The sequence below is a fragment of the Balaenoptera musculus genome, chromosome 1 (genome assembly GCF_009873245.2).
Source record: "Balaenoptera musculus isolate JJ_BM4_2016_0621 chromosome 1, mBalMus1.pri.v3, whole genome shotgun sequence".
NCBI lineage: Eukaryota > Metazoa > Chordata > Mammalia > Artiodactyla > Balaenopteridae > Balaenoptera > Balaenoptera musculus.
This window is the reverse complement of record NC_045785.1, coordinates 24,444,313-24,458,271: the sequence shown is the minus strand read 5'-3', so window position 1 is coordinate 24,458,271 and position 13,959 is coordinate 24,444,313. Positions and strand designations below refer to the sequence as shown.

Below are 13,959 nucleotides of genomic sequence, written 5' to 3'. Positions count from 1 at the left end.
TAGCCAAGCATATCTTTCATGAATGGAATGGGCTCCTCCAACCCCATGGCTCTCAGTTTAGTTATTATGGCTCATTTGGTCATTTAAATAGTGCAAGGAAATACTCCATGACAAGTGATGAGACCATTTATGCCCATGTCCTAGGGAGAGCATACTCTTAATCTGGGGAAGGAGGACTTATGGAAGAGGTGGATCTTGAGCTGTGCCTTGCAAGACTTGTTTGTACCAGGAGAAGAATGAAAATTCCAGTGGAGGAAATAGTAAACTAAAGGCTTAAAATTAGAAATGAACATATACGTGTTCAATAGATAGTGTAGAAACAGTCACCCTAGCTGGTAGTTGAGGTTGAAGAAAAGTGACTTGTGGGGTTGCATAGATAGTGTTGTGAGTCTTACTGACTTTGCCGTGCTGCCTTATGGTCATTAACAAGACATTTTTAAGAAGTAATGACTTAATTATCATGGTTTAGTTTTTCTGTGCTGAGTGTTAGCTTAGTAGCATTCTTCTGCCCATATTAGTCAGTTAACTGTTGACTGTTGTGTCCTTCCAGGAACTTTAGGTTATGTCCATAGAGAACAGAGCTACTGTTCATAGAGTGACTATCATACATGAAACAATTATGGAATGGTTGAGGAACTAAGTGCTAAATTGGTTGGTCGAGGATCCTGTCAGACCAGGGGAGGGCTCAATGAGGACCAAGTTTGCATAGACCTAACTTGAATGACACATGGAATGTATATTGCTGCAGTTAAGAGAACAGAGGTATGGAGATGGAAGTGACAGTGGTGTGGTCATTGGTTGACAAGAGTAGAAGATACACGTAGAAGGTAAAAAGGAGGTAGATGCATTTGGTTATTGAGTCCAGGTCACAGAGGCCTTGAGAGCCACAACTGAGTACAGACAATATTAATGATTGTGAGGATTGAACCAAAGATCTGATGTGGCCCATATTTTTCTGTACATTTTTATCATGGCTTTCTTAAACGGGCATCAGAGGATTTTTTTTTTTTTTTTTTAAGTTTTGAGTTATTTGCTATAATTGGTAGGGTAGCTTTGTGCTTTTATGTTTGAAAATTGACAAAATAAATAATTGCTTCTTGTGTCCTGTTTCATTTCATTTTATTTCATTTGGTGTAATAAGTTGGTTTCATAAGACTTAATATCAGCTTATATTTAGACACATAAAGCAGCCTGAAAATACAGAAAAGGTAATTCTCATTTAATTTATTACAAACTAACTGTACTTAGGGATACTTTGGTTTTGGATAGTTAAATTACTTGTCTAGCCACTGTTAACCATAAACTTAACCTGAGATTTATTTAGAGCAGGGATTCCTTTTTTGGTGCCATGAACCCCTTAGCAGTTAGGTAAGATCTCAGACTGAATTCTCAGAATACTATTTTAAAATGTATAGTGTAAGTAGGATTACAGAGAAAGCCAATTATATAAAAATAGCTATAATAATTTTGACAACAAATTTGTTTGACAACAAATTTGGCAACAGATTGAACAAATTTGCTTCTTTATCATATGATGCATGAGATAGAGGTAGTTGTACTAGCCATCATAATGAGCATAAGCAAGATTTTGAGATGTCTAACAATCATAAAGTAACATGAAAGTATATATGATTTCTATTGGTGATTAAATCACAGATGTGTGGCTAAATTTAATGTGGTTTGTTGCCTGCAATAATAATTGAAGGACATGCTAAATTTCATGACAATAAAGATAACTTTATCTGCCCCAGGTACAAAGATCTGGGGTTAGGAACCCTTAATTTAGGGTAGTTTGAAATGCTCATTGATATCTCTTTCCTCATTTTCCCCTCATTGTCTTCTCTTTAATCCTGGAAAACAAAGTGAACAGCTCACATATACTGTGTTCATACCATTTTGTGTTTTGATGCTTGAGCAATATTCTTTATTTTAATAAATAGCTATGCAGTTACCTATATTTACCTAAGTATACTTTAGAAAAATATTACTAGGTTTCATTATATTACAGTCATATGTAACAGAAACCAAAGCCAAGATTGGTAATCAGGTGGATTAATCTGGTTAATTGTTGCTATTCTTTATTTAGGGTTCAGTTAATATAAAAATAACCCAATGATGTGGCATGTTTTACAAAATTGTGTACTGAAGTACTAAAAGTCTAACCTGTTAAGCATGAATTTTTAACAGAGAGACAGTACTCTGAAAGCCCTAGTCAGATGGGAGAGGAAATTGGCATGCATTGCTTTTTAAAGTGTGGTAGTGATTGAAGTGTCATTCTTATGAGACCAAGTGTGTGCATAGTTTTAATATAGGTGTTTAAAATTCTTGGCTTTCTTTTCAGTTTATAAATAAGAGGAAGATTATTCTGTCAGTGTCATGCGTATAGTCACTGTTAAAATGCTGGCTTTAGCTAGCAATTAGATCCGTTGAAACTTACCTTTATTGTTACTTGACTTTGCTGAAATTTTAGAATATGATTTTTCTCAAAAGATATTAACTTATTTGATGGAAGGATATGTTTTTCCTCACCTTATTTAGAAATCATTTATTTTGGAATCTGATTCTTCATCTGCTAAAGAAATATGAATTTTTTGTTTTTTAAAAAATTGGCAGCATAGTTTGTATGTACCTGTTAAACCAAAAATCATTGTAATTATTAGTTGATTATTGCAGCTGTTCAAATAACCTGGTCAAAAATGAACTTTGATCTAGACGCTTCAGACAGTAGCAAACTTTCACAAATTTCATATACTGAGTACTAGCTCCAGGATATAATTTTTTCTTAAAAATTTATAGCCCCACTATTGATGTAATACACGTAGTGTTTGAAGGGCTTTTCTCTGTGAATTCTGACAATAGCCCCATGAAGTAGGGCAGCTATTATATTTTTATAGATTTATTTATTTTTTTTTACAATTTACTTGGGCAGAATTTATTTATTTATTTTTATAGATAAGAAAATTAAGACATCATGAAGCTTACAGACTTACTGAAGATCATATACTACCAGCTATGCAAACATCTTTGTTTTGGTTTCTAGCTCCTAGCTGTTTCCTTTGGACCTAGTACTAGAAACATAAAGCCTTTTGATGCATGGAGTATTCAACTGCATTCCTAGTTTTTTCTGCATGGAGTATGTTTTAAAAAATACTCATCAACAACGAAAACTAAAAAGGTTTTTCTTTCTTCTCTCTTTGTGACCTGACGGCAGTTGGTGCTCATGAACTCAGTGGGGTTTTGACTTTAACACTGACTCAGAAGAGTCTTGCCTTCTGCTTTCCTTGTCCCATCCTGGGCTGCCTTACTGGGTGAGGAGCTGTAAGAGGTGGCCCACAGAAGGGCTTTGTCCGTGTGTGTGGGTGCTCTCCTCATTCATCAGAAAGAATATCACATCTAAAGGACTTTCAAGTGCTTTATGTGTATTGATTTTAATACTTAGAACAACCTTATGAGTTAGACAAATCTTTATTGTCCCTGTTAGAGAGAGGAGGAGAGTAAAGTGCAGAGGTTTTCCTGCCCAGTGTCTCACACACACAGTCAGTGGTAGAGCTGAGACATGAATGCAGGCTTTCTGGCCCCAGACTCTGTGCTGTTGTCCTCTCTCCACTATGTATATTGCCTTAAACTGGTAAGAAGCCAGGCCTGGCGGTACATTTTATTTTGGGGGGAGAAAGGATAGTCTTTGACATTGGCTAACTCCATATTTAGATATTACTCTCTTCCAGATTCTGAAAACTCAACAACAATGTTTTTATGCCAGCAATTGTTATTGATAACAATAGTAGTAATAGCTGTCTCTTATCAGGTGCCAGCTGTATGCCAGTCACTATGTTGGGTGTTTTTGACAGCCCGGAATCACTTCTGGAATATAAACCATGCAGGGTATCTTTTGTTAGTTCATATAGTGTCAGAGAAGGGAGTTAAACCAGCTTGCTTGTGTGGTTCCCAAATTATGCCTTCAGTATTTATTAGGAACCTTGATAAGCTTGAAATAGTTGACATATTTTCCCCTGCATTCAGTTTCTTGAATAGCTTATGAATTCTGCCTAAGTAAATGGCAGTAAATTGTGGCACATTTATCATTATACTGACCTTAAAATAAGCATTTTCCCCAAGTTTCACAGTATTGTGTTTCTCAGTTATTATTGGCTTACTCTGTGAAAATCATGAAAATGTTGACAGAGTTCAGCACTTTGCCCAGCAGATGGCATTTGTATGAGTTTTTCAGGATCCTTTAGAATCCATCACTTGCCAGTTACCCAATTTTGTTTTGAATAACCTGTATTTCCAGTTAATATTGGACCATTTACATAAAGAAAATGTGCTAGAATTGCTGTAATCTATACTATAATCAAATCTGCCGTTGTCAATGCATAATTTACTTATGTTAATTGTTTATTGCAAAATGCACTCAAAATAATTCCTTCTCTTTTTGCCATAATCACTGAGATATTAACCAACTCTCAAACACAGGATATATGGGCGCTTTTATAGGGCCTATATGTTTTTAGTTAAAAGTAATAGTCCCTACTCTCAGTGGTAACATGGTAGTGAGGACCACAGACTGATGTTATGCGGAATGGTTATTTTATTCACACACTATGTGTTTATATGTATATTTACAGATACAGTACATATGTGTAATGTTACATGAAATGTTAAAAGCATGTGAAGTGAGGATAAGTCATAATGGAATGGTATTGGAGTACTGTTTTCGGTTAATAAATCAAGAGTTATATTCTGAACACACTAGTATCCTTATTTCCCTAACTTCATGTTGCAGCGCCTAGCTAATAATAAGTGCTCAAAAAAATGTTTGTTGAATGAAATGAGTTATTTTATTTGCAGCAGGCCCAAGAAGGGTAGAGGGAAGAGGCTAGCATGAGCGGTGTCTGAGATGTTAAATATTTCAAAAGGTTTTAGGCTAGGAAAATTCCAGAGATCCATTGAAGGGACAGTAGATATTTAGGGGGAACTGTGAGGTATTTTCACAACCTTGGAAAAAATTTTTGAACAGCTTTCCACTATTTTACTTGTTTCCTGCCTCCTGGCTGCCTGTCTTGCCGGGGGCTGGGGGCGGGGGAGGAGCTGTTGGTAGGAGCACTGCAGAGGCGCTGTCCTGTAGGTGAAACCGGAACCAGCCTGGCAGTAGTCACAGGGTGTAGTTACCAGATAGTACTGGTCGGCTCCCTTCGTGGAGTGAACAGTTGTTTTGATATGTTTGTTAATAGATTCCTATATTTCTTTTGAATACTTGATATTTAATCAATGCTTGTAAAGTAGTACTATCTTTTTACCAGCATCATAATGAAGTTTTTCTTTTCTTCAACCTTTGAAAATAAAAAACTCTAAAGTATTTTTGAAATCTGTACTGCATGTTTACTTTTGTCATTCGTACTGTGAAAGCAGAGGCTTATTTTACTCTGGTTTTTAGAAAGATGAATATATAGAAAGAGAGGTAACAAGTACAATTGGCCAGTATGTTCAGAATATTCACCTTTAAAAAAAATTTTTTTTAAATTAGTCTACTCACATATTTGAGGCACAGAAGTAACCAGATCATAGAATAAAGTCGACCACCTAAGATAACATTAAAAGTTCAGTTGTGATGATAATTAAGCTGAGTTGTCAGAATGACATTATCTCCTAATGTCTGAAACAATTAGGTCTTTTTATGAAGACATCTGTAATTCAAGATCCATGGTGTCTGTTATATATCATCCAGTGATGTTAGCCGAAACATTGAAAAGTCCTGTAGAAAGAGCAGGTAGGTTGAAGATCCTCTGTAGGGAGGTCCCATCAGTAAATTCTCCTAGTCTGATTTCAGAAAATAAAGAAGTCTTCAGTATAACCCCTTGGAAAGAGGCACGTCAGGGCAGTCCAAAATCAGGAATCCCCTTTCTTTGTATCAAAACTATTCATATTAAAATGTATGAACATTTTATTCAGTGCTGTGTTCCTAGTTCCTTGCACAGTGCCTAGCAGGTGGTGTTTCATAAATATTTGTAGAATGAATGAAAGAATGAGTGATTGACTTTGTAATAAGAGAGAATCTTGGGATATTCTTATTGTCAAGACCTTTGAACTCCTTTCCTTGGGAACTTAACAGTGTGCTAGGTCTGAGCTCATAATCCAAGTTTTGTTAGTAGCAGTTATACTTCTGTTGTTTTTTTTTTCTTATGTATAAAAGAATTGGTATTCTAGGAAACTCGGGAGCCCCCCAAAATTGCACAGTTGTCCAGTTTACCCATTATGATAAGCCACTAGTTGAGGAAGGTATCCAATACTATTTCCCCAAGAAGAGGCAGCCAGAGGATGAAATGAATACTCCAAAATGTGAATAGGTGAGAATTAATTCAAAGTGTTTGTGGGGTTCGTAAAAGAACTGAAGGGAGGTAACAGCACTCGGTGCAACGTGGTAAGTCATTTGTAGTATACTCATTTAGTTTTTTTTTTTCTTTTTTTTTTTTTTTTTTTTGGCTGTGTTGGGTCTTTGTTTCTGTGCGAGGGCTTTCTCTCGTTGCGGCAAGCGGGGGCCACTCTTCATCGCGGTGCGCGGGCCTCTCACTATCGCGGCCTCTCTTGTTGCGGAGCACAGGCTCCAGACGCACAGGCTCAGTAATTGTGGCTCACGGGCCCAGTCGCTCCGCGGCATGTGGGATCTTCCCAGAACAGGGCTCGAACCCGTGTCCCCTGCATTGGCAGGCAGATTCTCAACCACTGCGCCACCAGGGAAGCCCTCATTTAGTTTTTAAGTTGCTCTGGATCAGGCAGCAACCTCAGACCTGGAATAGCTCTTAGGGCATTTGTATGTATGTTTGTGGTTCAGGGGACATATAACCTGTGAGTAGTTAGCACACGGGAACTGGGCACACCAAACTGAGGTAAAGCAAGAGAGGGAAAATGGAACTATGAAGCATCATAGATACCAAGGGAATGGAGTAGAACATGAGAACATTTTTGTTTAAAGCATCATGTCTAAACAAGGGTTTATGGAAATTTTTATTCAGAGAGGTTTTAAAATTATTTCACAAGACAGGTTCTCTAACCTCATCATGTCCTTTTCTTCCCTCAGCTGTTCCAAAGACCTAACGCACTTGCTGTCCAACAGTTGACAGCCGCTCAGCAGCAGCAGTATGCGCTGGCAGCCGCGCATCAACCCCACATTGGTAAGTCCTTGAGCCGAAAGCTCCCTTATAGGGGTGGCCCCGTTTTAGGATAGCGGTTGCTGTGGAACCCAGCAGACTGATTATCAAAGTCCAGACAAATCCCTCAAGGTACAATAAATGGCCTCTTACTCTTGTCCAGTTGTCTTTAGCAACATTCTTATTTTTCTAGACCTCAACTGATAAGATTTCTTGGTATCCAGTTATTGCTCCCTCAGCTGTTTCAGGATTTTAAGTATTTACTGTAGTAGTGACTAGCATCAACTCTGTTGGTAGGTTTGGATGAACTCAAATAACAGTAATTTTGTGCTTGTTGGGCTTGTGTAGACTATGGATATATCAATGTCACATCTTATTAAGTAGCAAGTAGTACCTATAAGCCTATTTTCCAAGTAGCATGTATTGAAAAATTTAAAAAGTATTATCTTATAATCACTGGTTTTTAAAGTACAGTAGCTTTGCCCTTTTCCTATTGCACTTATTAATGTTTTGATGTGCATATTTTTGTCTTATTGCCTAGACTCCCCGCGCCCCTCCCCCACTTTTTTCAGGTCTCTTTGAAACAAAGTGCTATACAAGTAGAAATTTTTTTTTTTTAAATGTGTTAAAATGACACGATTGAATAGATAGAAGATCACCAATCATGGATTGTGGAATGCTGTGGAAGAAAAGACTTGCTTCCAACCTAGATATACAGGTGACCCTTGAACAACATGGGTTTGGACTGCGCAGGTCCACTTATATTCAGATTTTTTTCAGTAAATGTTCTACAGTACTACTTGATCCTCGGTTGGTTGAATCATTGATGCAGAAATGTGGCTATGGAGGGCTGACTTTAAAGTTATACATGAATTTTTGGCTGCGTAGGGGTTGGCACCCCTAACCCCTGCTTTGTCAAAGGGTCAACAGTATTAAGTCTAGGCATAAAGGCCTTTGCCTGGGTCTTACTTAATTTATACTTGTAGATAGTAGTCTTTATAAATATGCATGCATCTTCTTTGGGGAAAACTGGAAAATTGTTTAAATGGAAATAAATCCTTCTATCCCATTACAAAGTCTTTTAAATTGTTTTATTTTAGCCTGTTATAATGTAATTTTGATAGTCTTTTAGAAATTGTGCTGAATTAAAAACTGCATACCAGTTTTAATTGTACGTCTTTAGCAAAGGCTAAAAAAAATAGACGATAGATAGATGTCACCATAATCTTTAGTACAGGGATTATTTTATCTTCTTAAAATTCCTTTTTAGTCTCAACCTATCCTATCTTCTCTTTTTTCTTTTTTTCCTCACCTACAGCCTGGAATGATTAGCCAAACTGTGTAGGTGTTTGGTAGGGCTGCAGTTTTAGTCAAGTTTGTTTTTACTGACAGGTATGTTTTCAGCAGGTTTAGCTCCCGCTGCGTTTGTCCCCAACCCATACATCATCAGTGCTGCGCCCCCAGGGACGGACCCCTACACAGCTGGATTGGCTGCAGCAGCGACACTAGGTGAGACATTCTGCCACACGAGGGATTTTCTCACCTGCTAAAAAGTCATTTTGATGGGCACGCATTCTTTATACTCTTTCACAAATCCACGTCTCCAGTGGAGATTTCTCTCCTGATTTCCAGGACCATCTGTCGGCCAGTTAGACACCTCTGCTTAGCTGTAGCCTCAGACGTGAACACATTTAAAGGCAGGTTAATCAGCTACCTCCTGTATAGTTTTTGCTTTTCGTTTTTTTTTTTTTTTTTTCCTGTGGTGCAAATCCCTTTAGTCCACTTCCTTTGTAAATTAATTAATTAATTTTTATTTGACATATAGTTCATTTACAGTTTTGTGTCACTGTATAGATATTTTTGATCCCCTAAGCCACCAGTTGCTCATATATATTTCGGGAATTTCTCCTCTTGCTCAGGTCTTCCTACTACCTCTAGTCTACCCTAGTCCAGGTCTGTTTAATCTGTACATAGACTTTTACAGCTGTTCTGTCTTATGTGCTTTCTTTTAAATTAATTAATTAATTAATTTTTGGCCGCATTCGGTCTTTGTTGCTGTGCACGGGCTTTCTCTAGTTGCGGCGAGTGGGGGCTACTCTTCGTTGTGGTGCACTGGCTTCTCACTGAGGTGGCTTCTCTTGTTGCGGAGCACGGGCTCTAGAGCGCACGCTCAGTAGTTGTGGTGCGGGGGCTTAGTTGCTCCACGGCATGTGGGATCTTCCCGGACCAAGGCTCAAACCCGTGTCCCCTGCATTGGCAGGCGGATTCTTAACCACTGCGCCACCAGGGAAGCCCCTCTCTTAACGTATTTTCAGTTTTCTTCCTTCCTTCCCCTTCTTCATCCACCTAGATTGTTCAAGAAAACTGTTTCAACCACAAATCTTACCCTTTTATCCTTCTACTTAAACCCTTCATCGATTTCTGTCTTACCCGCTCTAATATAGCATACTGCAGTTAATGTCAGTATGGCTGGTCATTCCAAACTACTTGGGTGGTGGTGGTGGTAGTGGGTTGTTCCTTGGAATCAGTGTTTCTAAGGAACTGCCATGACATGAGGATCAGTGAGGATTTGGACCCACTATGTATAGGGATCTCTCCACGACTATATGGATGTCTCTACATGTGCACCACTTTCTCCCCCTTCAGATTGGCTCCCACTGGCTCATACTGTACATTCTGGCAGTACTAAATTGATGTTAGTTTGCTACACATACCACACTGGTTTAGGCCTCTGCATCTTTGGACATTATGGTCTCCTTAGTCCTCTAGAGTAAACTCTTTCCCCATTCTTTGCCTGGGAAGCTTCTTAGCTGCTATTGTCACCTCTAGAAAGCCTTCCTTTGCTGACCTTTCCCTAGTCTTTCTCTAATCATCACTTTGTATTTATTTGCTTGTGGATGTGTACATGACTGGGTTTTCTTCCCCCTTGAGACGGAACTCTTTCAAAGGCAGGCACTTTTGTTACTTGACTCTGTGTGACACGGTAGCTGTCAACATGGTACGGTCATAAATATATGGTAGATTGAATTCAATGCTAGGACAGACTTAATGTCTTACAAAGTAAATATTCTTTGGAGACATCCCTCCAAGTCATGTTAATTGTGACTAAATATTATTTGTAAGATTTCACATATTTTATAGCATATGATTTGTAATTATGAACTCAAATGCAGCATAGAATTTCATATTCTTTTCTTTAGAATTGTTCACATTTTGGCATGGGTTGTGATGGGAACATATGTATAATTTCTGTGCCCCTGTTGCCTTTAGGGGAAGTAGAATCTTTGCTAATTACCGTTAATATTTATTGAACCCTTATTAACTGTTTGCCAGTGAGTGCTTTTCATTCGTATGAATTGCTGGATGATGGCTTTTCAGATTAGGAATTGGGGGCTCAGAGAGCTGTCTTGCTTGAGGTCACACTATTTATTTAGTCTCTACTTTTCCCTCCAGCTTTATTGAGATATAATTGACAGACAAAATTGTAATGTATTTAGAGTACACAACATGAATATATGTATACATTGTGAAAGGATTCCCTCCATCGAGTTAACTAATATATCTATAATATCCCATGTTTACCTTGTTTTATTTGTGCAAAATTTTTTAATTTTTGTTTTAAAATTTTTGTATATTTTTAAATTGAAGTACAGTTGATTTACAATGTTGTGTTTATTTCTGCTATACAGCAAAGTGATTCAGTTATACATATATACAGTCTTTTTAAAAAATTTTTATTTATTAAAGTTTTTTGTTTTTTGTTTTGTTTTGTTTTTTTGATGTGGACCATTTTTAAAGTCTTTACTGAATTTTTTACAATATTGCTTCTGTTTTATGTTTTGGTTTTTTGGCCTTGAGGCATGTGGGATCTTAGCTCCCTGACCAGGGATCAAACCCACACCCCTTGCATTAGAAGATGAAGTCTTAACCACTGGACCGCCAGGGAAGTCCCTAAAATTCTCTTCTAGTATGGTTTATCACAGGATATTGACTATAGTTCCCTGTGCTATACAGTAGGACCTTGTTGTTTATTCATTCTATATATAATGGTTTGCATCTGCTAATTCCAAACTGCCAATCCATCCCTCCCCACTGGCACCCCCCCCACAAACACACACACACACACACACACACAGACACACACACACACACACACATATACACACACACACACCACACACGTCTGTTTTCTATGTTTCTGTTTCATAGATAGGCTCATTTGTGTCATATTTTAGATTCCACATATAAGTGATATCATATGGTATTTGTCTTTCTCTTTTTGACTTATTTCACTTAGTATGATAATCTCTAGGTCCATCCATGGTGCTGCATATGGCATTATTTCATTCTTTTTTATGGCTGAGTAGTATTCCATTGTATATATGTACCACGTCTTCTTTATCCATTCATCTGTCGATGGACATTTAGGTTGTTTCCATGTCTTGGCTCTTGTGAATAGTGCTGTTATGAACATAGGGGTGCATGTATCTTTTTGAATTGTAGTTTTGTCTGGGTATATGCCCAGGAGTGGAATCGCTGGATCATATGGCAACTCTATTTTCAGTTTTTTGAGAAACCTCCATACTGTTTTCCAGAGTGCCTGCACCAGCTTACATTCCCACCAACAATGTAGGAGGGTTCACTTTTCTCCACACCCTCTCCGCATTTGTTATTTGTGGACTTTTTAATGATGGCCATTCTGATCGGTATGAGATGGTGCCTAACTGTTGTTTTGATTTGCACTTCTCTAATAATTAGTAATGTTGAGCATCTTTGCATGTGCCTGTTGGCCATCTGTATTTCTTCTTTGGAGAAATGTCTCTTTAGGTCTTCTGCCCATTTTTCTATTGGGTTGTTTGTTTTTTGTTGCTGTTGTTGAGTTGTATGAGCTGTTTGTATATTTTGAAAATTAAGCCCTTGTCAGTCTCGTCATTTGCAAATATTTTCTCCTAGGCTGTAGGTTGTCTTTTTGTTTTGTTTATGGTTTCCTTTGCTGTACAAAAGCTTGTAAGTTTTTTTTGTCGTTGTTAATATTTACTTATTTATTTGGCTGCATTGGGTCTTAGTTGCAGCATGTGGGGTCTTTAGTTGTGGCATGTGGAATCTAGTTCCCTAACCAGGGATGGAACCGGGGCCCCCTGCATTGGGAGCATGGAGTCTTAGCCACTGGACTAACAGGGACGTTCACAAAAGCTTGTAAGTTTGATTAGGTCCCATTTGTTTATTTTTGTTTCTATTGCCTTGGAAGACTGACCTAAGAAAAGATTGGTATGATTTATGTCAGAGAATGTTTTGCCTATGTTCTCTTCCAGGAGTTTTATGGTGTCATGTCTTATATTTAAGTCTTTAAGCCATTTTGAGTTTATTTTTGAGTATGGTGTGACTGTGTTCTAACTTCATTGATTTACATGTGGCTGTCCAGCTTTCTCAACACCACTTGCTGAAGAGACTGTCTTCTTTCCACTGTATATTTTTGCCTCCTTTGTTGAAGATTAATTGACTCTAGGTGTGTGTGTTTATTTCTAAGTTCTCTCTTGTGTTCCATTGATCCATATGTCTGTTTTTGTGCCAGTACCACACTGTTTCAATTACTGTTGTATCTTCGTAATATTGTCTGAAGTTTGGCTGGGTTATGCCTCCTGCTTGGTTCTTTTTTCTCAGTATTGCTTTGGCAATTCTGGGTCTTCTGTGGGTCCATATAATTTTTAGGATTATTTGTTCCAGTTCTGTGAAGAATGTCATGGGTAATTTGATAGGGATCGCATTAATTCTGTAGATTGCTTTGGGTAGTAGGGGTCATACAATTTAAATGTTGTAGAGTTCGGGTTTGAGCCAGATCTAGCTCAAAGCCTATGCATGCGCTTCGCTGTAGTATACAATGTCTGTGTTATCCTGAATTGTCTTCTCTGTACTTTCTTTCCTCTGCAAACTTTCCTCTACTAACTTACTATATGTTATTTGAAACAAAGAACTAGTCTTAGGGATGACACACTTGTTCTCACTGAGATCATAGTTTGGTGATGAGAATCTTGCTTTTGTACTTATCAGCTGAACCAGACTGAAATGACTTAAGGGCTTTCTTTCACAGAGAGCCAGGAATGTTAACTACCCAAACTGTGAAACTGCATATTCTTATGGAGTGTTAATCACACAGGAATTGAAGCAGGCATCCTGAGGAGCCAAGCCCAATTAATGATGCACCCTGAGCTATTTTCCTAAACTCTGTGTCATGAGCCACATGACCAAGGAAAGTAGTAGAAATGCCAGTTGAGAAAACTTAAAGGACAGTGCAATTGTTTATTGTAACAGCGTTCTGTGCACAGTAGAGGTTTGCTTTTGTTGACTCTTGGGGGAGCCTTGGGACTGTCATTGCAGGTTGCACCCCAACCTTTAACAACAGAGGTGACAACACCCTAACATCTATTACACCCATTTTGCAGGTGAGGAAACTAAGACACAGGTAGTCTTCATTGTGTTCTTTTTCATTCTTTAACTGTCCAAGACCACCCCACTTTATAAACAATAGTCAGCTGAGTTTGGGGGCTTACCACTCTCTCCTACTTGGAGGTATCGTTTTTAGACTATTCAGATGCCTACGTGTTTAAATTTTTTTTTTAATTTTATTTATTTATTTATTTATGGCTGTGTTGGGTCTTCGTTTCTGTGCGAGGGCTTTCTCTAGTGTGGCAAGTGGGGGCCACTCTTCATCGCGGTGCACGGGCCTCTCATTATCGTGGCCTCTCTTGTTGCCGGAGCACAGGCTCCAGACGCGCAGGCTCAGTAATTGTGGCTTACGGGCCTAGTTGCTCCGCGG

General features: G+C 38.2%; 1 protein-coding gene and 1 non-coding gene across 21 annotated transcripts in view; both read left to right on the top strand.

Annotated features, from left to right (window-relative positions):
• PUM1 (pumilio RNA binding family member 1) overlaps positions 1-13,959 on the top strand; it is a 128,155-nt gene that overhangs the window by 69,906 nt on the left and 44,290 nt on the right. For 12 of the 20 annotated variants that reach the window (XM_036868433.1, XM_036868378.1, XM_036868292.1 and 9 more), the window contains 2 exons: positions 7,076-7,169; positions 8,538-8,654. In XM_036868433.1, the coding sequence (XP_036724328.1) occupies positions 7,076-7,169; positions 8,538-8,654 (211 nt within the window). The remainder of the gene's footprint in view (positions 1-7,075; positions 7,170-8,537; positions 8,655-13,959) is intronic. The other 8 variants (XM_036868441.1, XM_036868423.1, XM_036868388.1 and 5 more) reach the window with 3 other exon arrangements.
• LOC118887249 lies at positions 13,121-13,203 on the top strand. Its single transcript, XR_005017938.1, has one exon. It is a non-coding gene; the product is annotated as a small nucleolar RNA SNORD103/SNORD85 (small nucleolar RNA).